Genomic DNA, 25,701 nt, shown 5'->3' with positions numbered 1-25,701 from the left:
GGTGATTTGGGGATTTAGGGGAGATTGGAAGATTTGGGGTGAAATTAGGGAGATTTTGGGATTTGGGTTGATTTGGGGGATTTGGGGTGGATTTTGGGGGGATTTGGGCGATTTGGGGTGGATTTGGGGCAATTTGGGTGGATTTGGGGAGGATTTGGGGTGGATTTAGAGGAGATTTGGGGGGATTTGGGGGAGATTTTGGGATTTGGGGTGGATTTGGAGATTTGGGGTTGACTTGGGGGTGAATTTGGGGTGGATTTTGCTGGGATTTTAGTGGGATTAGGATGGGATTTGGGGTGGATTTACCCCTAAATTTTGGGGTGGTTTTGGGGTGGAATTTGAGGATTTGGGGTGAATTTCGAGGGGATTTGTGGTGTTTATTTGTGGTTTATTTTGTTGGGTTTTAGTGGGATTAGGATGGGATGTAAGTGGGATTTATCCCAAAATTTTGGGGCAGATTTAGGGTGGGATTTACCCCAAATTTTGGGGTGATTTTGGGATGGATTTGGGGTGGAATTTGAGGATTTAGGGTGAATTTTGAGGGGATTTGTGGTGTTTATTTGTGGTTTATTTTGTTGGGGTTTTAGTGAGATTTGGGGTGGATTTACCCCTAAATTTTGGGGTGGTTTTGGGTGGGATTTCGGGTGGATTTACCCCTGAATTTTGGGGTGGTTTTGGGTGGGATTTCGGGTGGATTTACCCCAAATTTCGGGGTCCCCCAGGTTGACCCCCCCAGCTCCAGCCCAGATGAGACAGACCCTGAATCCGAGGGAGATCCCCAAATCCTGCTGGCCAATGGGGGAGCTCGGTGAGATTTGGGGGATTTTGGGGGAATTTGGGGGGTTTGGGGGGGAATTTGGGAGGATTTTGGGTGGTCTGGGGGTGGATTTGGGGGGAATTCAGGGGGTTTGGGGGAATTTGGGAGGATTTTGGGGGGAATTTGGGAGGATTTTGGGGGATCTGGGAGGATTTAGGGTGCACTTCGAGGGTCCCAGTGGGATTTGGGGGTCCCAGGGCTGGATTTTGGGGTTCAGGTCCATATTTTGAGGTTGAGCTCACCATTTTGGGGTCCCAGCTCACTATTTCGGGGTCCCTCTCAGGGATTTGGGGTTCAGGTCCCTATTTCAGGGTTCAGGTCCATATTTTGGGGTCCCTCTGAGGATTTGGGGTCCCATCTCCCAATTTCGGGGTCCCCCTCAGTATTTTGGGTTTGGGGCTCCCCTCTGACTGCCCTCCCCCGCAGGTCCCACCCCGGGGGGCTCTGGGGGTCTCAGGCTCGCCCCTCCCCCCCCAGCTCCCCCCTGGATTTCGACTCGGAGGAGGAGCTGCAGATCGACGAGACTCCGCCCCGGAGGGGCCAGCGCCGCCTGCCCCGTGGGTACCCCAAAAACGGCCCCAAAACGGCCCCAAAATAGCCCAAAACTGGCCCCAAAACGGCCCCAAAATAGCCCAAAAACGGGCTGGAAATGTGCCCAAAATATCCTGAAAATATCCCAAAAATAGCCCAAAAATGGGCTGAAAATATCCCCAAAATGGCCTGAAAATGGGCTGGAAATATCCCCAAAAATATCCCCAAAATGGCCTGAAAATATCCCCAAAACGGCCCCAAAATAGCCCAAAAACAGCTCCAAAACAGCCCTAAAACATCCCAAAGATGGCCTGAAAATGGGCTGGAAATATCCCCAAAATGGCCCGAAAATAGCCTGAAAATGGGCTGGAAATATCCCCAAAAATATCCCCAAAATGGCCTGAAAATGGGCTGGAAATATCCCCAAAAATATCCCCAAAATGGCCCCAAAATGGCCTGAAAATAGCCCCAAAATATCCCAAAAACATTTCCTGAAATATCCCCAAAATATCCTGAATATATCCTCAAAATATCCTGAAAATATCCCCAAAATAGCCCCAAAATGTCCCAAAAACATCTCCTGAAATACCCCAAAAATATCCCAAAAATGGGCTGAAAATATCCCCAAAATGGCCTGAAAATATCCTGAAAATATTCTGAAAATAGCCCCAAAATGGCCTGAAAACGGGCTGGAAATATCCCCAAAATACCCCCAAATCTCCTGAAAATACCCCAAAAATGTCCTGAAAATATCACCAAAATGTCCCAAAAACGGCCTGAAAATATCCCCAAAAATGGCCGAAAATATCCCCAAAATATCCTGAAAATATCCCCAAAGTATCCTGAAAATATCCCAAAAATGGGCTGAAAATGTCCCAAAAATGTCCCGAAAATATCCCCAAAAATGGCCTGAAAATATCCCAAAAATATCCCCAAAATATCTCCAAAGTATCCCCAAAATGGCCCAAAGATATCCCAAAAATGTCCCCAAAATGTCCTGAAAATGTCCTGAAAATATCGCAAAAATGGCCTGAAAATATCGTGAAAACATCCCAAAAATGTCCCCAAAATGTCCCCAAAATTTGCCAGAAAACATCCTGAAAGGACTCCAAAAACAATCTGAAAATATCCCAAAAAAATCCCCAAAAATACCCCAAAAACATCCTGAATATATCCCCCAAAACATCCCAAAAAATACCCCCAAAATACCCTAAAAACACCCCAAAAACAACCCCCAAAACATCCCCAAATCCCCGTAATTTTCGGGTTCTGACCCCAAATCCCTATAGTTTTTGGGGTAAATCCATTATTTTTGGGTTCTGACCCAAAATCCCATAATTTTTGGGGTAAATCCATAATTTTTGGGGTAGATCCATAATTTTTGGGTTCTGACCCCAAATCCCCTATAATTTTTGGGATAAATCCCCATAATTTTCAGGATCTGACCCCAAATCTCTCATAAATTTTGGGATAAATCCATAATTTTCGGGTTCTGACCCCAAATCCCATAAGTTTTGCGATAAATTCATGATTTTCGGGTTCTGGCCCTAAATCCCCCATAATTTTTGGGGTAAATCCATAATTTTTGGGTTCTGACCCTAAATCCCTATAGTTTTTGGGATAAATCCATTATATTTGGGTTCTGACCCCAAACCCCTATAATTTTTGGGTTCCGACCCCAAATCCCAATAATTTTTGGGGTAAATCCATAATTTTTGGGGTCTGACCCCAAATCCCCCATAGTTTTTGGGGTAAATCCATAATTTTTGGGGTAAATCCATGATTTCTGGGTTCTGACCCCAAATCCCCATGATTTTTTGTTTCTGACCCCAAATCCCATATTTTTGGGTTCCCCAGGGTTACCCCGAAAGCTGCCCCGAGCCAAACCCTGCTCTGACCCCAACCGAGTTCGGGAACCTGGTGAGGTCGACTTCGACATCGAGGTGAGATTTTGGGGCTTTTTTGGGATTTTTTTGGGGGTTTTTTGGGGTTTTTTTTGGGGGTTTTGAGGTTTTTTTGGATTTTTTGGGGTTTTTTTGTGGGGAATTGGGAGGATTTGGGGTTTTTTTGGGGCTTTGGGGTGTTTAGGGGAATCTGGCGAGGTCGACTTTGACATCGAGGTGAGATTTTGGGGCTTTTTTGGGATTTTGGGGGGATTTTTTAGGGATTTGTTTGGGTTATTGGGGTTTTTGAGGGTTTTTTGTGGGGAATTGGGAGGATTTGGGGTATTTTTGGGGCTTTGGGGTGTTTAGGGGAATCTGGGGAGGTTGACTTTGACACCGAGGTGAGATTTTGGGGGATTTTTTTGGGATTTGTTTGGGATTTTTTGTGGTTATTGGGATTTTTTGGGTGTTTTTGGGGTTTTTTGGGTTTTTAATGGGGAATTGGGAAGATTTGGGGTTTTTTTGGGACTTTGAGGTGTTTAGGGGAATCTGGGGAGGTTGACTTCGACACTGAGGTGAGATTTTGGGGTTTTTTGGGGGGTTTTGAGTATTTTGGGGATTTTTTTATTTTTTGGGGTTTTTTTGGGTTTTTTGTGGGGAATTGGGAGGATTTGGGGTTTTTTGGGGCTTTGGGGTGTTTAGGGGAATCTGGGGAGGTTGACTTTGACATCAAGGTGAGATTTTAGGGTTTTTTGGGGTTTTTTTGGGGGGTTTTTTGGGGTTTTTTTGGGGGTTTTGGTTTTGGGTTTTGGGATTTGATTGGTTTATTGGGGTTTTTGAGGATTGTTTGGGGTTTTTTGTGGGGAATTGAGAGGATTTGGGGTTTTTTTGGGGGCTTTGGGGTGTTTAGGGCAATTTGGGGAGGTTGACTTCAACACTGAGGTGAGATTTTGGGGGTTTTTTTGGTTTTTTGGGGGATTTTTTTTTGGGATTTGTTTGGGATTTGTTTGGTTTTTTGGGGTTTTTGAGGGTTTTTTGGGTTTTTAATGGGGAATTGGGAAGATTTGGGGTTTTTTTGGGACTTTGAGGTGTTTAGGGGAAGCTGGGGAGGTTGACTTCAACATCGGGTGAGTTTTGGGGTTTTGGGGGGTTTTGGGGTTTTGGGGTTTTTTGGGGTTTTGGGGGTTTGGGTTTTTGGTTTTTTGGGTTTGTTTGGTTTATTGGGGTTTTTGAGGATTGTTTGGGTTTTTTTGTGGGGAATTGGGAAGATTTGGGGTTTTTTTGGGGCTTTGAGGTGTTTAGGGGAATCTGGGGAGGTTGACTTCAACATTGAGGTGAGATTTTGGGGTTTTTTGGGTTTTGGGGTTTTTGAAGGGTGTTTTTATTTATTTTTTGGGGTTTTTTTGGGAGGATTTGGGGTTTTTTGGGACTTTGGGGTGTTTAAGGGAACCTGGTGAGGTTGCCTTTGACATCAAGGTGATTTTTGGGGGATTTTTTGGGGTTTTTTGGGTTTTTGAGGATTTTTTTGGGTTTTATGGGGTTTTAAGGATTTTTTTGGGGTTTTTTGGGTTTTATGGGGGATTTTTGGGTTTTTTGAATGCTTTGGGGGATTTTTGGGGATAATTTTCTGATGTTTTCGGGATGTTTTTGGGGCTATTTTTGGGATATATTTTGGGTATTTTTGGGATGTTTTCAGGATAGTTTTTGGGATATTTGGGGATGTTTTTTGGGGATATTTTTGGGCTGGTTTTGGGGTGATTTGGGGATTTTTTTGGATATTTTTGGTATATTTTTAGGATGTTTTTGGAGTATTTTCAGGATATTTTTGGGGGTATTTTTGGGCTGTTTTCTGGGATATTTTTGGGATTTTTTTGGGATGTTTTGGGGGATAATTTTGTGATGTTTTTGGGATGTTTTTAGGACTCTTTTTGGAATATCTTTTGGATATTTTTTGGATATTTTTGGGCTATTTTTGGAATGTTTATAGGTTATTTTTGGGATCTATTTGGGATGTTTTTGGGGATAATTTTGGGATATTTTTGGGGTATTTTTGGGGATAATTTTTGGATGTTTTGGGGTATTTTTGGAGATATTTTTGCACTATCTTCGGGATATTTTTAGGGCTATTTTTGGGCTATTTTGAGGATATTTCCTGATATATATTGGGATATTTTGTGATGTTTTTGGGGTATTTTTGGGATATTTTCAGGATTTTTTTAAATGTATTTTTGGGTTATTTTTGGGATATTTTTGGGATATATTTGGGATGTTTTTGGGGATAATTTTGGAATGTTTTGGGCTATTTTTGGGATACTCTTAGGATATTTTTGGGATATTTTTGCAGTATTTTTGGGCTATTTTCAGGATATTTCCAGACTATCACTTGGGCTATTTGGTGATGTTTTTGGGATAATTTTGGGATAGTTTTTGGGATATTTTTGGGGCTATTTTTGGGCTGTTTTCAGGATATTTCCAGGATATCATTTGGGAGATTTGGTGATTTTTTGGGGTATTTTCGGATATTTTTGGGATATTTTTAGGATATTTCCAGGATATAATTTGGGATATTTGGTGATGTTTTGGGGGTATTTTTCGGATATTTTTGGGATAGTTTTCGGGATATTTTTGGGGCTATTTTTGGGCTATTTTCAGGATATTTCCAGGCTATCATTTGGGCTATTTGGTGATGCTTTTGGGGTTTTTTGGGATTTCGTCAGGATATTTTTGGGCTATTTTTGGAATGTTTGTAGGTTATTTTTGGAATATATTTGGGATGTTTTTTGGGATAATTTTGAGCTATTTTCAGGATATTTCCAGGCTATCATTTGGGCTATTTGGTGATGTTTTTGGAATATTTTTGGGATATTTTTAGGATAGTTTTTGGGATAATTTTGGGCTATTTTCATGATATTTCCAGGCTATCATTTGGGATATTTTAGGATAGTTTTTGGGATATTTTTGAGATAATTTGGGGCTATTTTCAGGATATTTCCAGGCTTTCATTTGGGCTATTTGGTGATGTTTTTGGGGTGTTTTTGGGGCGTTTTTGGGATAATTTTGGGATAGTTTTCGGGATATTTTTGGGGCTATTTTTGGACTATTTTCAGGATATTTCCAGGCTATCATTTGGGCTTTTTGGTGATGTTTTTGGGATATTTTTAGGATAGTTTTTGGGATAATTTTGGGCTATTTTCATGATATTTTCAGGATATCATTTGGGCTATTTGGTGATGTTTTTGGGATATTTTTTTGGGTATTTTTGGGATAGTTTTTGGGATATTTTTGTAGTATTTTTGGGCTGTTTTCAGGATATTTCCAGGATATCATTTGGGAGATTTGGTGATGTTTTTGGGGTATTTTTCGGATATTTTTGGGATAGTTTTCGGGATATTTTTGGGGCTATTTTTGGACTATTTTCAGGATATTTCCAGGCTATCATTTGGGCTTTTTGGTGATATTTTTGGGATATTTTTAGGATAGTTTTTGGGATAATTTTGGGCTATTTTCATGATATTTCCAGGCTATCATTTGGGATATTTTAGGATAGTTTTTGGGATATTTTTGAGATAATTTGGGGCTATTTTCAGGATATTTCCAGGCTTTCATTTGGGCTATTTGGTGATGGTTTTGGGGTATTTTTGGGGTGTTTTTGGGATTTCATCAGGATATTTTTGGGCTATTTTTGGGCTATTTTTGGAATGTTTATAGGTTATTTTTGGGATATATTTGGGATGTTTTTGGGGATATTTTTGGGATGTTTTGGGGTATTTTTTGAGATATTTTTGCAGTATTTTCCGGATATTTTTGGGGCTATTTTCGGGCTATTTTCACAATACTTCACGCTATCATTTGGGCTCTTTGGTGACGTTTTTGGGGTATTTTTGGGGTGTTTTTGGGATGTTTCTGGGGTGTCCCAGGAGGATTACACCACGGATGAGGAGGATGAAGGAGCAGCAGGAGGCAGCGCTGGGATCCTCGATCTGCTCAAGGCCAGCCGGCAGGTGGGGGGCTCTGAGTACCCCCAGCTCAGGTATGGCGGGGATTTTGGGGAGTTTTGGGGGGATTTTGGGGGATTTTGGGGGAGTGTTGGGAGTCTCTGGGGTGGTTTGAGGGGATTTAGGGGGTTTTGAGGGGAAATTTTGGGGGTTTTAGGATGAGGGAAATTTGGGGGGATTTCAGGGGGATTTTGGGGTCTCTGGAATGGTTTGAGGGAATTTAGGGGTTTGAGGGAAATTTGGGGGATTTGGGGGATTTTGGGGAATTTGGGATATTTTGAGGAAATTTGAGGGAAATTTGGGGCATTTTGGGGGTTTTGAGGGAAATTTGGGGGATTTCGGTGGATTTGGAGGATTTTGGGTGGATTTGGGGGATTTTAGGGGATTTTTGGGGGAGGGATTTTAGGAAATTTTGGGGATCTTTGAGGGCAATTGGGATTGGGGATTTTGGGATTGGGGTCTCTGGGGTGGTTTGAGGGAAATTTGAGCGATTTTGGGGTTGGTGAGGATTTGAGGGGGATTTGGGATATTTTGGGGGGAAATTGGGGGATTTTGGGGTCTCTGGGGTGGTTTGAGGGGAATTTGGGGGACTTCAGGCGTTTTTGGATGTCCTAACTATGACTTTTTGGGGATCTCCACCACCTTCAGCCCTTTAACCCCCAGAAATCCTATTTAAGTTGTCCTGATATCCATTTTAGGGAACCTTTTACAACTTTTAACCCCCAAAATCCCAAAATTTCCCCCAAGTTTTCCCCCCAGCACCTTTAGGGACCACAAATAACATTTAGGATATCCTGATCTCAATTTTAGGGAACCTTTCACCACTTTCAACTCCCCAAAATCCCAAAATCTCCCCAAATCTCCCCCCAGCGAGGCTCCAGCCTCCCCCAGCACCTTTAGGGACCAAAAATTGTATTTAGGATATCAATTTTAGGGAACATTTCACCACTTTTAACTCCCCAAATCCCCCAAAATCCCAAAATTTCCCCCAAATTTTCCCCCCAGTGAGGGCCCAGCACCTTTAGGGTCCACAAACTGTATTTAGGATATCCTAATCTCGATTTTAGGGCATCTTTTCTCACTTTCAACTCCCAAAATCCCAAAATTCCCCCAAATTTCCCCCCAGCGAGGCCCCAGCCTCCCCCAGCACCTTTAGGATCCACAAATTGTATTTAGGATATTCTGATCTCCATTTTAGGGAACTTTTTATCACTCTTGATGTCCCCAAAAATCCCAAAATTTCCCCAAATTTTCCTCCCAGCGAGGCTCCATCACCTTTAGGGATCACAAATCATATTTAGGATATCCTGATCTCAATTTTAGGGAACCTTTTATCACTTTTAACTCCCAAAATTTCCCCAAATTTCCCCCCAGCGAGGCTCCAACCTCCTCCATTACCTTTAGGGTCCACAAATTGTATTTAGGATATCCTAATCTCGATTTGAGGGAACCTTTTCTTACTTTTAACTCCCCAAAGTCCCCCAAAATCCCACATTTTCCCCCCAGATTTCCCCAGATTTTCTCCCCAGCACCTTTAAGGGCCACAAATCCTATTTAGGATATCCTAATCTCAATTTTAGGGAACTTTCACCACTTTTAACTCCCCAAATCCCACATTTTTGCCCCATATTTCACCCCCAGCACCTTTAGGGGCCACAAATCCTATTTAGGATATCCTAATCTTGATTTTAGGGAACCTTTTATCACTTCTAACTCCCCAAAATCCCACATTTTTCCCCCAAAATTTCCCCATGTTTTTCCCCCCAGCACCTTTAAGGACCACAAATCATATTTGGGATATCCTGATCTTGATTTTAGGGAACCTTTCACCACTCTTAATGTCCCCAAATCCCCCAAAATCCCACATTTTTCCCCCAATTTCCCCCCAGCGACGCTCCAGCCTCCCCCAGCACCTTTAGGGACCACCTAAAATTTTCCCCAAAATCCCAAATTTCCCCCCCAGCAAGGCTCCATCACCTTTAGGGTCCACAAACTGTATTTGGGATATCCTGATCTCAATTTTAGGGAACCTTGTATCACTCTTAATGTCCCCAAAAATCCCCAAATTTCTCCCCAGCGAGGCTCCAACCTCCTCCATCGCCTTTAGGGACCAAAAATTGTATTGAGGATGTCCTGATCCCAATTTTAGGGAACTTTTTCTCACTTTTAACTCCCCAAAATCCCACATTTTCCCCCAGATTTCCCCCCAGCGAGGCTCCAGCCTCCCCCAGCACCTTTAGGGACTACAAATTGTATTTGGGATATTAATTTTAGGGAACTAAAAACTCTTCCATCACCTTTAGGGACTACAAGTTGTATTGAGGATATCCTGATCTCAATTTTAGGGAACCTTTTATCACTCTTAATGTCCCCAAAATCCCAAAATTTCCCCAGATTTTCCCCCCAGCACCTTTAGGGGCCACAAACTGTACTTAGGATCTCCATTTTAGGGAACTTTTTATCACTTTAAACCCCACAAAATCCCAAAATTTCTCCAAATCTCCCCACAGCGAGGCCCCAGCCTCTTCCATCACCTTTAGGGTCCACAAACTGTATTTAGGATATCCTGATCTCAATTTTAGGGAACCTTTTCTCACTTTAAATCCCCCAAAATCCCACATTTTCCCCCAGATTTCCCCCCAGCGAGGCTCCAGCCTCCCCCAGCACCTTTAGAGATCACAAATCATATTTAGGATATCCTAATCTTGATTTTAGGGAACTTTCACCACTTTTAACTCCCCAAAATCCCAAAATTTCCCCAGATTTCCCCCCCACCACCTTTAGGGACCAAAATTTGTATTTAGGATCTCAATTTTAGGGAACCTTTTATCACTTTTAACTCCCAAAATTTCCCCAAATTTTCCCCCCAGCAAGGCCACAGCACCTTTAGGGACCACAAATAACATTTAGGATATCCTAATCTCGATTTTAGGGCATTTTTCACCACTTTCAACTGCCCAAAATCTCCCCCAATTTTCCCCCCAGCGAGGCCCCAGCCTCCCCCAGCACCTTTAGGATCCACAAATTGTATTTAGGATATCCTGATCTCCATTTTAGGGAACTTTTTATCACTCTTGATGTCCCCAAAAATCCCAAAATTTCCCCAAATTTCCCCCCAGCGAGGCTCCAACCTCTTCCATCACCTTTAGGGTCCACAAACTGTATTTAGGATATCCTGATCTCAATTTTAGGGAACCTTTTATCACTCTTAATGTCCCCCAAAATCCCAAAATTTCCCCAAATTTTCCTCCCAGTGAGGCTCCATCACCTTTAGGGATCACAAATCATATTTAGGATATCCTGATCTCCATTTTAGGTCATTTTTTCTCACTTTTAACTCCCAAAATCCCCAAATTTCCCCCCCCCAGCGAGGCTCCAGCCTCCCCCAGCACCCGCGAGGCCATCCAGGGGATGCTCTGCATGGCCAACCTGCCCCTGGGGACCCCCCTGGGACCCCCAAACTGCTGGGCTGGGGGTCCCGAGCGGGGTGGGGGAGCTGCAGCCTCGGGGGGACCCCGGAGAGCCTCGGCAGCCCCCCGGAGCGAGGAGAGCGAGAACGAGGGCAGTCTGGATGAGCAGGACAGCCTGGGGGCCTGCTTCAAGGATGCTGAGTACAGTGAGTTTGGGGTTTTGGGGATTTTGTGGTTTTTTGGGGTTTTTTTGGTGATTTTTGGGGTGTTTTTTGGGGGAATTTACAGTTTTTCGGGGTGTTTTTGGGGTGATTGAGGGAACAAGGGGAGTCTGGATGAGCAGGACAGCCTGGGGGCTTGCTTCAAGGATGCTGAGTACAGTGAGTTTGGGGTTTTTTTGGGTTTTTTGGGGGTTTTTTGGTGATTTTTGGGGTGGTTTTTGGGGGAATTTACAGTTTTTTGGGGTGTTTTTGGGGTGATTGAGGGAACAAGGGGAGCCTGGACGAGCAGGACAGCCTGGGAGCCTGCTTTAAAGATGCTGAGTATAGTGAGTTTGGGGTTTTGGGGGGTTTTGGGGGTTTTTTTCAGGTTTAGGGATTTTTTGGGTTTTTGGGGGGGTTTATGGGGTTTTTGTGGGTTTTTTGAGGTTTTTGGGGTGTTTTTGGGGTGTTTTTTGGGGGGATTTGGTGATTTTTGGGGCAGCCTGGACGAGCAGGGCAGCCTGGGAGCTTGCTTCAAGGATGCTGAGTACAGTGAGTTTGGGGTTTTGGGGGGTTTTGGAGTTTTTTGAGGGGTTTTTGGGGTGTTTTTGGGGTGTTTTTTGGGGGAATTTACAGTTTTTCGGGGTGGTTTTTGGGGGAATTTACAGTTTTTTGGGGTGTTTTTGGGGTGTTTGAGGGAACAAGGGGAGCCTGGATGAGCAGGACAGCCTGGGGGCGTGCTTTAAAGATGCTGAGTACAGTGAGTTTGGGGTTTGGGGGAGTTTTGGGGGGTTTGTGGGGTTTTTTTGGATGTTTTTGGGGTGTTTTTTGGGGAATTTATTGGGTTTTTGGGGTGGTTTTGGGGTGTTTGAGGGAACTAGGCCAGCCTGGATGAGCAGGACTGCCTTGGAGCCTGCTTTAAAGGTGCTAAATATAGTGAGTTTTGGGTTTTTTTGGTGATTTTGGGGGGTTTTGGGGTGTTTTTTGGGGGGATTTGGTGATTTTTGAGGTGGCATGGATGAGCAGGACAGCCTGGGGGCTTGCTTCAAGGATGCTGAGTAGAGTAAGTTTGGGGTTTTTTGGGGTTTTTTGGTGATTTTTGGGGTGTTTTTTGGGGGAATTTACAGTTTTTTGGGGTGTTTTTGGGGTGATTGAGGGAACAAGGGGAGTCTGGATGAGCAGGACAGCCTGGGGGCTTGCTTCAAGGATGCTGAGTACAGTGAGTTTGGGGGGGTTTTGGGGATTTTTGGTGATTTTTGGGGTGTTTTGGACTTTTGGGGGTTTTTTTGGAGGGTTTTTTTGGGGTTTTTGGGGTGTGTTTTGGGGGGATTTGGTGATTTTTGGGGCAGCCTGGATGAGCAGGACAGCCTTAGGGCGTGCTTCAAGGATGCTGAGTACAGTGAGTTTGAGGGGTTTTATGGGGTTTTGGGGTTTTTTTGGGTTTTTTTGTGATTTTTGGGGTGGTTTTGGGGTGTTTTTGGAGTGTTTTTAGGGTTTTTGGGGTGTTTGAGGGAACTGGACGAGCAGGACAGCCTGGGGGCGGGCTTCAAGGATGCTGAGTATAGTGAGTTTGGGGGTTTTTGGGGGTTTTTGGGGGGTTTATGGGATTTTTTGGGGTGTTTTTTGGGGGAATTTATGTTTTTTTGGGGTGTTTTTGGGGTGTTTGAGGGAACTGGATGAGCAGGACAGCCTGCGGACTTTAAAGATGCTGAGTATAGTGAGTTTGGGGGGTTTGGGGATTTTTGGGATGTTTATGGAGTTTGGGGGTTTTTTTTGAGGTTTTTGGGGTGATTTTGAGGTGTTTGAGGGAACTGGAGTGGCCTGGACAAGCAGGATGGCCTTGGGGCCTCTTTTAAGGCCACTGAGTATAGTGAATTGTGAGGATTTTTTTGTGTTTTATGGGGTTTTTGGGGTGTTTAAGGGAACTGGGGAGGTCCCAGAGGTGGTTTGGGACAGTTTTTGGGGTGTTTTTTGGGGGAATTTGTGTTTTTTTTGGGGCATTTGGGGTGTTGAAGGGAGCTAGGCCAGCCTGGATGAGCAGGCCAGCCTTGGGGCCTGCTTTAAGGATGCTGAATATAGTGAATTTTGGGGGTTTTTAGGGGGGTTTTGGGGTTTTTTGGGGATTTTTTTAGTTTTTATGGGGTTTGGGATTTTTCCTGGGGTGTTTTTAGGGGGTTTTGGGGTGTTTTTAGGGGTTTTTGAGGTGTTTGAGGGAACTGGAGTGGCCTGGATGAGCAGGACGGCCTTGGGGCCTGCTTTAAAGATGCTGAATATTGCGAGTTTTGGGGCTTTTTGGGTTTTTTTTCAGGGTTTTTTGGTTTTTTGAGGGGATTTGGGGGTTTTTTGGGGTGTTTTTGGGTTTTTTCTGGGGTGTTTTTAGGGGTTTTTGGGGTGTTTAAAGGAACTGGATGAGCAGGACAGCCTCAGGTCCTGCTTTAAGGACGCTGAATATAGTGAGTTTTTGGGGTTTTTTTTCAGGGTTTTTTGGGTTTTTTGGAGGGGATTTGTGATTTTTTGAGAGGATTTAGGGGTTTTGAGGTTTTTTTTGGGGGGGTTGGGGTTTTTTGGGGTTTTTTTGGGGGCAATTTGAGGTGTTTGAGCAGCCTGGATGAGCAAGACAACCTTGAGGCCTGCTTTAAGAACACTGAATACAGTGAATTTTAGGGGTTTTTTTGGGTTATTTTTTGGTTTTTAAGGGACCTGGGAGTTTCCCAATTTAGGATTTTCCTCTTTCCCTCCAGTTTATCCCTCCCTGGAGTCAGATGAGGACGACCCTGCCCTGAAATCTCTCCCAAAAAAGAAGAAAGTGACAGACGACGCTCCCTGGAGCCCCAAAGGTTTGGGGAAAATCCCGAAAAAAATTATTTTGGGAGAATTTGAGGGGAAATTTGGGGATTTGGGGGGAAATTTGGGGATTTTGAGGGGAAATTTAGGAAATTTGGGGGGAAATTTGGGGATTTGGAGGGGAAAATTGGGAATTTTGATGGAAAATTTAGGGATTTTGAGGGGAAATTTGGGATTTTTGAGGGGAAAATTTGGGGATTTTGAGGGGAAAATTGGGGATTTTGATGGAAAATTTGGGGATATTGAAGGGAAATTTGGGAATTTTGAAGGGAAATTAAAAATTTTGAGGGGAAAATTTGGGGATTTTGAAAGGAAAATTTGGGAATTTTGAGGGGGAAATTTGGGAATTTTGAGGGGAAAATTTAGGAATTTTGAGGGGGAAATTTGGGAATTTTGGGCGGAAATTTGGGAATTTTGATGGAAAATTTGGGGATTTTGAGGGGAAGATCTGAGGGAATTTTGGGGGGAAAATTCGGGGATTTTGAGGGAAAACTTGGGAATTTTGAGAGGAAAATTTGGGAATTTTGATGGAAAATTTGGGGATTTTTGGGGAAATGTGGGGATTTTGAGGAGAAATTTTGGGTTTTTTTCCCCATTTTTCCCCTCTAATTTTGATGTTTTTTCCCATATTTTCCCACCTCCCTGTCCCTGTCCCTGTCGCTGTCCCTGTCCCTGTCCCCAGCCCGGGTGACACCGTCGCTGCCGCGCCAGAGCCGCCCGGTCAGGGAGGGAACTCGAGTGGCTTCAGTGGAGACTGGGCTGGCAGCAGCTGCAGCCAAACTGGCCCAGCAGGTGAACTGGGAGCACTGGGAGCGACTGGGAGCACTGGGAGGGACTGGGAGGGAGTTTGGGGGGAAAATTTGGGGTTTTCTGGGGGTTTTAGGGGGTTTGAGGGGGTTTTGGAGGAGGAATGTGGGGTTATTTTGGGGTTATTTTGGGGTTTGGGGATCCAAACTGGCCCAGTTGGTGAACTGGGAGCACTGGGAGGAACTGGGAGGCACTGGGAAGGCATTTAGGGGGGAAAATTTGGGTTTTTTGGGGATTTAGGGGTTTTGGGGGAGGTATTTGGGGTTATTTTGGGGTTATTTGGGGTTTGGGGGTTGATTCGGGGATCCAAACTGGCCCAGCAGGTGAACTGGGAGAACTGGGAGGGACTGGGAGGGGGTTTGGGGGGAAAATTTGGGGGTTTTTTTGGGATTTGGGGGGAAAATTTGGGTTTTTTGAGGGATTCAGGGGGTTTTGGAGGGATTGGGATGATCTTCAATCCTGCTCTAGCCCCACAGAATCCCCAAAACACCTCCTAAAGCTCTCCCTGAGACCCCCAGGAGCCCTCTGAGACCCCAAAAATCCCCCAAACACCCCAAAAATCCCCCAAATACCTCACAAACCCCTCATAAATCCCACCCTGAGACCCCTAGGACTCCTCTGAGACCCCAAACCCCTCAGGAACTCCTCCCTGAGACCCTCAAACCCTCAATAAAACCCCCACAAACCCCTTCCTGAGACCCCCAGGACCCCATAAACTCCTCTCTGAGCCCCCCAAACACCCCCTAAACCCCCAAATGCCCCACAAATTCCCTCCCTGAGACCCCCAAACACCCCAAAAATCCCCCAAAAACCCCACAAACCCATCATAAAACCCACCCTGAGACCCCTAGGACCCCTCTGAGACCCCAAACACCTCCCAGACCCCTCAGGAACTCCTCCCTGAGGCCCCCAAACACCCCCTAAACCCCACAAACACCCACAAACCCCACAAACACCCCAAAAACCCCCAAACACCCCATAAATTCCCTCACTGAGCCCCCAGTCACCCTAAAAATCCCCCAAACACCCCACAAATCCTTCATAAACCCACCCTGAGCCCCCCAGGACCCCTCTGAGACCCCAAACCCTCAGGAACTCCTCCTTGAGCCCCAAACACCTTAAACCCCCCAAACACCCCATAAAATTCTCCCTAAGCCCCCAAACACCCCAAAAATCCCAAATACCTCACAAACCCCTCATAAAACCCACCCTGAGACCCCCCAGGACCCCATAAACTCCTCCCTGAGCCCCCCAAACACCCCAGAAAAACTCCAAACACCCCATAAGTTCCCTCCCTGAGCTCCCCAAACACCCCACAAAATCCCCCAAACACCCCTCAAACCCCTCATAAATCCCACCCCGAGCCCCCTTACACCTCTGAGACCCAAACCCAAACCCCCCAAAACCCCCCAAATCCCCCCAGGAGCACCGCAAGCTGCAGCGCAGGAAGGGCCCAGCCAAGCCGCCCCCTCCCCCTACCCCCGACGAGGAGGAGGAGGAAGAGGAGGAAGAGGAGGAAGAAGACGAGGAGGAAGAAGATGAAGAGCCCGAGGTGGAAGCTGAAGCCGAGCCCGAGCTGGGAGGAGGGGAAACTGAGGCAGAGCCACCCCCAGAACCTCCACCGGAGCCTCCCTACCCGGCCAGCCTGGCTGACCACGAGTACACGGCCAGGCCTGGGGGGCTCGGAGCTCCGCCAGGGGGACAGCCGGGCAGAGCTCCGACCCCCATGGCCCCAGGGGTGTTCTTGAGCCAGAGGAGAGCTCAGCCTGGAGCGGCACCGCCCAGTCATGGTGAGCTTTGGGGGAGCCTGGGGGTTTTTTTTGGTTTTTTGGGGGTTTTGGGGTTTTTTTTTTGAGGATTTTCAGGGATTTTTTGGAGGGTTTTTTGAGGACTTTCTGGGATTTTTTGGAAGGTTTTGGTGGGTTTTTTGGTGTGGTTTTGGGGTTTTTTTAGGGAATTTTTGAGGGTTTGGAGGGGTTTTTTGAGGGTTTCTTTAGGATTTTTTGAGGATTTTGAGGGTTTTTTGGAGGATTTTTCAGGGATTTTTTTGAGGATTTTTGAGGGTTTTTTTGAGGATTTTTGAGGGTTTTTCAGGGTTTTTTTTGAGGATTTTTGAAGGTTTTTTGGAGGATTTTTGAGGTTTTTTCGGAGCTTCCCTACCTGGCCAGCCTGGCTGACCACAAGTACATGGCCAGGCCTGGGGGGCTCGGAGCTCCACCAGGGGGACAGCCGGGCAGAGCTCCGCCAGGGGGACAGCCGAGCAGAGCTCCGCCAGGGGGACAGCCAGGCAGAGCTCCACCCCCCATGGCCCCAGAGGGGAGCTCAGCCTGGAGCTGCACTGCCCAGTCATGGTGAGGGGGGGTTTGTGGTGCTGGGGGCTTTTAAGGTTTTTTTGGGGTTTTTTTGGGGTTTTTTTGAGGATTTTTGAGGGTTTTTTTGAGGATTTTCAGGGATTTTTGTGAGGATTTTTGGCAGTAGTTTGGGGTTTTTTTTTTTATTTTTGAGGATTTTCAGGGGTTTTCGTAAGGATTTTTGGGGGAGGATTTTCTGAGATTTTTCAGGTGTTTTTTTAGAGGGTTTTTTTGAGAATTTTTGAGGGTTTTTTCTCAAGGATTTTTTTTTACCATTTCCAGGGGGTTTTGAGGGGTTTTTTTGATGCTTTTCACTGACTTTTTTTGGATTTTCCGGGGATTTTCTCAGGGATTTTTGTGGGTTTTTTTTGACGATTTCCAGGGGGTTTTGAGGTATTTTTTTTGGGGATTTTCAGTACTTTTGCAGCTTCCATGACTCCCAAGTCTCTCACCTCTCTCCCCGCAGGCAAACGGCCCCGGAAGGGTTTGGCCACAGCCAAGCAGCGCCTGGGCAGAATCCTCAAAATCCACCGCAACGGCAAGCTGCTGCTCTGAGGGCGGGGCCGGACACGCTCTGGGGCGTGGCCATGCTGACCACGCCCCCAGCGCGACCACACCCACTGAAAACAGGCGGGGTTTGGCTGTTGGCCCCGCCCACCAGCTGGGTGAGCAGTGAACTATGGGTGGGGCTGCTCCGGGGGGCGTGGCCTGGCGGGGACACGCCCACTGGGCACATTGAAATGGGCGTGGCTTGGTTTAGACTCCACCCACACGACATTGACCACACCCCCACACAGCGAATGGGGGCGCGGTCCAACAAGCCACGCCCCCACACTGACCAAGCCACGCCCACCCAGTGTAGAACAACCAGGTTTGGGGGCGTGGCCACGCAGAGCCACGCCCCTTGACTGACCGACAAACCACGCCCCTCGAGGAGCCACACCAGACCACGCCCACTGCTGCTTCCTCTTCCCCATTGGTTGTGGCAGAGCTGGAGGGGCGGGGCTTCCCCCACAGTGGGCTCAGGCGATTGGACAGTGGAAAAGGGGCGGAGCCATCGCTGATTGGTCCCTGCAGGTTTTTTTTTTGCTCCTCCCCCACGTGTCTTCAGGTTGATTGATTGATTGACGGGGGCGGGGCCGCTTCCCATTGGCTGCCCCGGTTTTGTAGGCGTGTCCGGAGGCCGCGGCCCCGCCCCCTCCCTCCTTTTGTATTTGTAGAATAAAAAAAAAAGGAAAAAAAAACCAAAATCGTGAAAAATTACCGCGCCGGGTCACGTGATCCGCTCAGCGCGCGCGCCGCCGCGAAACCTCGCGAGACCTCGCGCTCTTCTCCGTCCCCTTTCCCCACTCAGCCGGCGCTCTCGCGAGATTCCCCTCCGCTCCGCCGGCTCTCTCGCGAGATTCCGTGCTGCCCTCAGCCGGCGCTCTGCTCTCGCGAGAGCCGCGCGCGCCGCCGCCGTTCCCGCCGCTGAGGCAGGGGCCGCGCTCCCCCTGCCCTCCCCCCGCCCGCGGCGCTTCCCGCCGCCGCCCGCGCCGCTCCGCGCGCTCCTCTCGCGAGGCTTCGGGGCCAAAGTGCCGCCGCCGCCGCCTCGCGAGATCTCGCTCATCAGCGTGCCGGTGAGTGCCGCTGCTCGAGGGAACGGCGCGGGGCTCCGCGGCCGCCGGGGGGAGCGGGGGGTTGAGCCGCTCTACGGCGGGCGGCGCCGTTCCCCCCCCCCCCCGCCCCTCCGTTCCCCCGTTCCCCCCTCCCGGTACGAGGCGGGATCCGTGAGGGACCCCCCGCCCCTCCCCCATGCCCCCCTCACGAAATCTCGCGAGGCTCCCCTCATCTCCCGCCCTACTGCTCGGAGCGCTCTCGCGAGACTTCGCCGCCGCGCCTCTCGCCTCCCCATTGGCCGCCGCCGGCTCCGCCCCGCCCCTTTCTTGCCCCCTGGTCCCACCTCCCGGCCGTCCCGCCGGCCGCTCTCGCGGGACTTGCTGCGGCTCTCGCGGGATCTCGGGCCGCGGCCGGGGCTCAGTGTAAGATGGCGGCGGCGGCGGCGGCGGGACGGGCCCGGGCCGGGTGCTGACCCCCCTGCTCCCCCGCCCGGACAAGGTACCGGGGCCGCCGGGGCGGGAGGCTCGGCCCGGCGCCGCTGCGGGGCCGGCGGCAGGGGGGGGATGGCTCCCGGCTCCCTCACGGGGGTCCGCCCCCCCCCTCCCGCCGCACCCCCTCCTCAGCGGCCTGCCGTGATTTGGGGTTCCTTTCCCTCTCTCACGGCGTCCTTTCCCTCTCCCCTCTTCGGCCTCTCCCGGTTTGGAACTTCCCTTTGCCGAGATTTAGGGGGTTTGGCTTCCCCTCCGCCTCCCGATTTAGTCTCCTCACGGCTTGAGGGCTCGCTGGTATTTTAGGGGTTCCCGCAGCACTTCCTCCCACTCTCTCAGCATTTAGGGACCTCATCATCCCCTGGAAAATCCTTCCCATTACTCTGTGTCCTCCTCAGAGCTTTCTGGGCATTTTGGGGACCCTTTTACCACTCCCCCCTCCCCCATTTATTAGGCTCTGCTTTTTGCAGCTCCTCGGGATTTAACCGCCGCGATTTAGGGTTTTTTCTCCCTCAGAACCCCCAGGATTTGGGGGTGTTTTCCGTGCCTTCCCATTTCTTTTTTCCCTTATTTATTTTCCCCATTCTCACCCGCCGTAGCGATTTCCCGCTGTCCCGGCTAATTCCCACGCTGGGGATTTGGGGAATCTCATTTCTGGGATCCCTTAACGCCCCTCACCCATCCCAGGAGCCCCAAAACCCCCAAATTTCACACCTCCCTTCCCCATTTCCCTCCCAGCAGCACCCGTGTCTCTCCCCTCATAGCGACCGGGCCGGGCCGAGGATGGACTGGGTGTGATTCCCGGTAAGGGCTGCCCGAAAAACCCCAAAAGGAACCCCAAAAACCCCCCGAAAACCCCCCAAAAGCCGCCGGGGGAGGGGGGAGCTTGAAAACCTACCGGGGGGTTCGGGAGGATTTTGGGGGAGTGGGAGGTACGGAGAGCGTGTGGCGCTGGGGGGAATTATTTTGGGGAGGAGGGGATGGGAGTCTGCAGGCTGTTTTTGGGGAGGGTCCCCCAATCCCCCGCGGGGGTCGCACCCCGCAAACGCCCCCCCGATGTGATGCGTCACTGTCACCAAACCGGCCGGGCCGGCGGGAGGAGAGGGGGGGGACAGAGCCCGGCACGCGGCCGCGTCAGCCCCTAATTAACCCCCCTAATTACAGCCCCTCGTCACCCCCGCGGGGTTAATTAGAGAGCTCGGGCGGTTTTTGGGGAGCCCCCCGGGTTCCCCCCCCGGGCACGGCGGGGTTTTGCACATTCATTGTTCAGCCGGTGAGCCGCGACGTCATCGAGCCGCGGCCGCCGCGGCGCCTGTCGGGACAGCGAGGCTCTGTCGGGACACCGGGGGGGGTTTGGGGGGTGGGTTTGACCCTCGGGGGGGCTCCCGGTGTCACCCTCCCGGTGTCACCCCCCCGGTGTGACCGCAGGAGGAACGCGAGCAACCGAACCCCCCAAAATGAAAGTGGATCGGACGAAGCTGAAGAAAACCCCCACGGAGGCGGTGAGGAGGGGAAAACGCCGCGGGGGGTGGCTTTGGGGACACCCCGGGGGGGTCAGGGGGTGGCTGAGGGGTGTTGGGGACACGCGGAGTGACAATTCCCTGTCCCCTCAGCCCGCCGACTGCCGGGCCCTCATCGAGAAGCTGAAAGCTTGCAGCGACGAGCAGCTGGTGACGGAGCTGCAGCAGATCAAGACATGGAACATCGGGAAGGTGCGGGGCGACCCGAAATTTGGGGGGTTCGGGAGCTCTGGGGGGTCTAGAAACCCCAAAATTCCCCAAAGGATTGTCCCTAATTCCTCAGGGCGATGCTGAGCTCATCCCTAAATTGAAGTGTCACCCTGGAATGTCCCCAAATTATAGGGAATATTCTCTAGTTTCCTCATACTACTACAAGATTTAGGGGAGTGTTTCTCAATTCCAGAGTGTTTGTCAAATTAAAAGGAGGGTCTCTGGTTTTATTTGAACCTCTCAAACCCCTCCAGCTCTCAGTCCCTCAGGTGGTTGCATTCTGGAGTTTTCCAGAGTCTCAAAAACGTGCAGTGCGAGTTACTTCCAATTTCCTGCAGCCCACCCAGAGTTTTAAGGGGTTCAACCCACTTTTTATTAATTTTCTCTGAAAATAATAAGCTTTCCAGTGCTCTAACCCCCCCAGCAGGATTGCCTTGATTTCCCATGGTCAGGGACTGGGAATGGGTTTGCTTTGGACTTTTTGTAGAGTTTTCTAGAGTCTCAAAAACGTGCAGTGGGGGTCACTTCCAATTTCATGCAGCCAAGCCAGAATTTTAGGGATTCAACCCACTTTTTATTAATTTTTTCTCAAACTGGGGTGCTTTCCAGTGCTGTAAACTTCCCCTAGAATGATTGCCTTGATTTCCCATGATCAGGGCCTGGGGGGCTGGGAATGGGTTTGCTTTGGACTTTTTCTGGAGTTTTCTAGAGTCTGAAAAACATGCAGTGGGGCTCACTTCCAATTTCGTACAGCCCACCCAGAGTTTTGAGGGGAAACCCCACTTTTTATTAATTTTCTCTCAAGTTGGGGTGCTTTCCAGTGCTCTAAGCCCCCCTAGAATCATTGCCTTGATTTCCCATGATCTGGGGCTGGGAATGGGTTTGCTTTGGACTTTTTCTGGAGTTTTCTAGAGTCTCACAAACATGCAGTGGGGCTCACTTCCAATTTCGTACAGCCCACCCAAAGTTTTGAGGGGAAACCCCACTTTTTATTAATTTTCTCTCAAATTGGGGTGCTTTCCAGTGCTGTAAACCCCCCTAGCAGGATTGCCTTGATTTCCCATGGTCAGGGCCTGGGGGGACTGTGAGTGTGTTTGCTTTGGACACCCAGGGGGTTCCCCAATTTCTCCCTGTGCCCCCAGAAGGAATCCTCCCTCCCCATTTCCCCCCTGCAGCTGGTGTGGTTGCAAATCCTTTTTCTCACAGAGTCACAGAACCCCAAATGGGAAATTTCTGTGTTTTTATAATCCCCTGAAACAACAATGGGACACTCTGTAGACCCCAAAACACCCAGGGAGGACCCAAATTTTCACTGAGCCCCAAAAGTTATTGGGATTGGGGTGCAAGATCCCATTTCTTTGCTCTTTATCGGGATGTGAGGGTTCATGGGGTGGGACCCCCCTGGTTGTGTGGGTTCTTGGGGAGCTGGGCTGGATTTGGGGGCTGGATTTGGGGTCTGTGCTTTGTGTTTCATCCCTCCAACCCCCCCAGTGTGAGCTGTACCCCTGGGTGGGTCTGAGGGGGTCTGGGTTGGGGTCGGGGTCCCTGCTGTGCTCCCCCATTTAACCCCTTTGATCGCCCCCAATGTGAGCTGTACCCCTGGGTGGGTCTGAGGGGGTCTGGGTTGGGTTGGGCTGTGTGCTGTGCTCCCCCAGCCCCATAGCTCATTTCCCTGATCCCATTAATGTGAGCTGCACCATTGTGGGGATCTCATGGGGGGGTTAGTGGGGTTTGGCTGGGTTGGGGTCCATTCTGTACTCCCCATCTCACTCTTCCAACCCCCCCAGTGCGAACTGTACCACTGGGTGGATTTAATGGGGGGGGTTAGTGGGGTTTGGCTGGGTTGGGGTCTGTGCTGTGTCCCCCATCTCACCCCCTTGACCCCCCTAGTGTGAGCTGTACCATTGTGGGGATCTCATGGGGGATTTATGAGGTCTGGGCTGGTTTGGGATCCATTTTTTCCCCCCCATCTCATCTCCCTGCCCCCCCAGTGCAATCTGTATCACTAGGTAGATTTAATGAGGGGATTAGTGGGGTCTGGGCTGCTTTGGGGTCTGTTTTTTACCCCCCATCTCACCCACCCAACCCCCCAGTGTGATCTGTACCATTGTGGGGATCTCATGGGGGATTCATGGGGGTCTGGGCTGGTTTGGGATCCATTTTTTACCCTAATCTCACCCCCCTGTCATCCGCAGTGTGATCTATATCAGTAGGTAGATGTAATGAGGGGATTCATGGGGTCTGGGCTGGTTTGGGATCTGTTTTTTACCCCTATCTAACCCCTTGTCCCCCTAGTGCGAGCTGCACCACTAGGTGGATTTAATGAGGGGATTAATGGGGTCTGGGCTGGTTTGGGGTCCATTTTTTACCCCCATCTCACCCCCCTGTCCCCCCCCAGTGTGAGCTGCACCACTGGGTGGATTTAATGAGGGGATTCATGGGGTCTGGGCTGGGTTGGGATCTGTTTTTTCCCCCCATCTCACTTTCCCAACCCCCCTAGTGCGAGCTGCACCACTGGGTGGACCTGCTGGGGGGGTTAAGAGGTCTGGGCTGGCGTGGGGTCCATTCTGTACTTCATATCTCACTCCCTGATCCCCCCATTGCAAGCTATACCATCAGGTGGATTTGATGAGGGAATTCATGGGGGTCTGGGCTGGTTTGGGATCCATTTTTTACCCCCATCTCACTTTCCCAACCCCCCCCAGTGCGAGCTGCACCACTGGGTAGATTTAATGAGGGGATTCATTGGGTCTGGGCTGCTTTGGGGTCCATTGTGTACTTCATATCTCACTCCCTGATCCCCCCATTGCAAGCTATACCATCAGGTGGATTTGGTGAGGGAATTAATGGGGTTTGGGATCCATTTTTTCCTCCCCATCTCACCCCCCTGTCCCCCCCAGTGCGAGCTGTACGACTGGGTGGATTTAATGAGAGAATTCATGGGGTCTGGGCTGGTTTGGGATCTGTTTTTTAGCCTCCATCTCACCCCCATGAGTTTCCCCCCAGTGCGAGCTGTACCATTGTGGGGATCTCATGGGGGATTCATGAGGGTCTGGGCTGGTTTGGGATCCATTTTTTACCCCCATCTCGCCCCCCTGCCTCCCCAGTGCGAGCTGTATCATTGTGGGGATCTCATGAGGGGTTAGTGGTCTGGTTTGGGATCCATTTTTCCCCCCGTCCCCCCCAGTGCGAGCTGTACCACTGGGTAGATTTAATGAGGAGATTCATGGGGTCTGGGCTGGTTTGGGATCCATTTTTTACCCTCATCTCACTTTCCTAGCTCCGCAGTGTGATCTATACCACTAGGTAGATTTAATGAGGGGATTCATGAGGTCTGGGCTGGGTTGGGATCCATTTTTTCCCCCCATCTCACTTTCCCACCCCCGCAGTGCGAGCTGTACCACTGGGTGGACCTGCTGGACCGCTTCGACGCGCTGCTGGCCGAGGCAGGCCGGCCGGTGGAGGCCATGAGCTGGATGCTGGCCTGCGACCGGCCCGAGCGGCAACCGCTCAAAGCACTGCTGCTGGCCCTGCTCAACTTCACCGCCCTGCTCATCGAGTACAGCTTCTCCCGCCACCTCTACAGCTCCATCGAGGTGGGGACAGCCCTCCACCCGGCCCTGATTGTCCCTCGTTGTCCCCACGCGTCCCTGAGTGTCCCCAAATGTTCCCCCGCAGCACCTGACCACGCTGCTGGCCTCCTCGGACATGCACGTGGTGCTGGCCGTGCTCAACCTGCTCTACGTGTTCAGCAAACGCTCCAACTACATCACCCGCCTGGGCTCGGAGCGCCGCGGGCCTCTGCTGGCCCGCCTGCAGCACCTGGCTGAGGTCTGGGGGGTTTTTGGGGGGTTTTGGGGGTTTTTTGGGGTGTTTTGGGGTTTTGGGGTGGTTTGGGGTTTTTTGGGGTGGTTTGGGGTTTTTGGGTGTTCTGGAGTTATTTTGGGGTTTGGGGGTTTTGGGGTTTTGGGGTGGTTTGGGGTTTTTTGGGGTGGTTTTCGGGTTTTGGGGTGTCTTGGGGGTTTTGGGGTGTCTTGGGGGTTTTTTTGGGTGTCTTGGGGGTTTTGTTTTGGGGTTTTTTTGGGGGGGTTTTGGGGTTTTTTTGGGGTGTTTTGGGGTTTTTTTGGGGGTTTTTTGGGGTGTTTTGGGGCTTTTTTGGGGTGTTCTGAGGTTTTTTTTGGGGTGGTTTCACCGTGTGGTGCTGAGGTGTGTTGGTTTCCCTGCAGAGCTGGGGTGGAAAGGAGAATGGATTCGGGTTGGCTGAGTGCTGCCGGGACCTGCACATGATGGTGAGTGGCACCTGGGGGTCCCCAGGAGTCACCTGGGTCCTTTTGTCCTGTCCTGAAGTCCCCAAGAACTCACCTGTCCCATCCCAGGGGTCCCTGGAGCTCACCTGTGCTCTCCTGTCCTGGGGTCCCCAGCACTATATTGTCCCTCTTTGTCCCATTCTGGTGTCCCCAGCACTGTCCTGTGCCTTTCTGTCCTGTCCTGGTGTCCCCAGCACTGTCCTGTCCTGCACTGTCCCATCCTGGTGTCCCCAGCACTGTCCTGTCCCTTTCTGTCCTGTCCTGGTGTCCCCAGCACTGTCCTGTCCTGCTCTGTCCCATCCTGGTGTCCCCAGCACTGTCCTGTCCCTCTCTGTCCCATCCTGGTGTCCCCAGCACTGTCCTGTCCTGCACTGTCACATCCTGGTGTCCCCAGCTCTGTCTTGTCCCTCTTTGTCACATCCTGGTGTCCCCAGCACTATATTGTCACTCTCTGTCACATCCTGGTGTCCCCAACACTGTCTTTTTCCTCTCTGTCACAGTCTGGTGTCCCCAGCACTGTCCTGTCTCTCTCTGTCACATCCTGGTGTCCTCAGCACTGTCCGGTCCTGCTCTGTCCCATCCTGGTGTCCCCAACACCTTCCCGTGTCCCCCTGTCAAGTTTAGTGTCCCCCAACACCACTTTGTCACCTCTGTTGCCTCCTGGGCTCCTCTCATCCCTTCCTGCCAACCCCCCCATGTCCCAGTGTCCCCCAGCCTGGCCCTGCCAACCCCCCCATGT

The 25,701-nt window shown here is 49.9% G+C and overlaps 2 protein-coding genes across 4 annotated transcripts in view; both read left to right on the top strand.

The window, feature by feature from the left end:
* PHF8 (PHD finger protein 8) overlaps window positions 1–17,605 on the top strand; it is a 60,059-nt gene extending 42,454 nt beyond the window's left edge. For 2 of the 3 annotated variants that reach the window (XM_085046326.1, XM_085046324.1), the window contains 9 exons: window positions 723–808; window positions 1,244–1,374; window positions 3,206–3,291; window positions 7,149–7,261; window positions 10,595–10,842; window positions 13,578–13,673; window positions 14,363–14,472; window positions 15,911–16,277; window positions 17,305–17,605. In XM_085046326.1, coding sequence (XP_084902452.1) covers window positions 723–808; window positions 1,244–1,374; window positions 3,206–3,291; window positions 7,149–7,261; window positions 10,595–10,842; window positions 13,578–13,673; window positions 14,363–14,472; window positions 15,911–16,277; window positions 17,305–17,393 — 1,326 coding nt within the window. In that variant the 3' untranslated portion in view covers window positions 17,394–17,605. The remainder of the gene's footprint in view (window positions 1–722; window positions 809–1,243; window positions 1,375–3,205; window positions 3,292–7,148; window positions 7,262–10,594; window positions 10,843–13,577; window positions 13,674–14,362; window positions 14,473–15,910; window positions 16,278–17,304) is intronic. The other variant, XM_085046327.1, reaches the window with a different exon arrangement.
* Window positions 17,606–19,710: 2,105 nt separating this feature from the next.
* Window positions 19,711–25,701, top strand: part of HUWE1 (HECT, UBA and WWE domain containing E3 ubiquitin protein ligase 1) — a 109,384-nt gene continuing 103,393 nt past the window's right edge. Inside the window, exons 1-6 of the mRNA XM_085046277.1 lie at window positions 19,711–19,729; window positions 20,354–20,427; window positions 20,539–20,637; window positions 24,045–24,251; window positions 24,334–24,486; window positions 24,882–24,944. Of these exons, the coding sequence (XP_084902403.1) occupies window positions 20,383–20,427; window positions 20,539–20,637; window positions 24,045–24,251; window positions 24,334–24,486; window positions 24,882–24,944 (567 nt within the window). The 5' untranslated portion in view covers window positions 19,711–19,729; window positions 20,354–20,382. The remainder of the gene's footprint in view (window positions 19,730–20,353; window positions 20,428–20,538; window positions 20,638–24,044; window positions 24,252–24,333; window positions 24,487–24,881; window positions 24,945–25,701) is intronic.

This window comes from Lichenostomus cassidix, unplaced genomic scaffold (genome assembly GCF_008360975.1).
Source record: "Lichenostomus cassidix isolate B80296 unplaced genomic scaffold, HeHo_3.0 HiC_scaffold_40, whole genome shotgun sequence".
In the NCBI taxonomy this organism is placed as follows: domain Eukaryota; kingdom Metazoa; phylum Chordata; class Aves; order Passeriformes; family Meliphagidae; genus Lichenostomus; species Lichenostomus cassidix.
The sequence above is the reverse complement of the archived record's forward strand: the minus strand, read 5'-3'. Positions and strand labels throughout refer to the sequence as shown.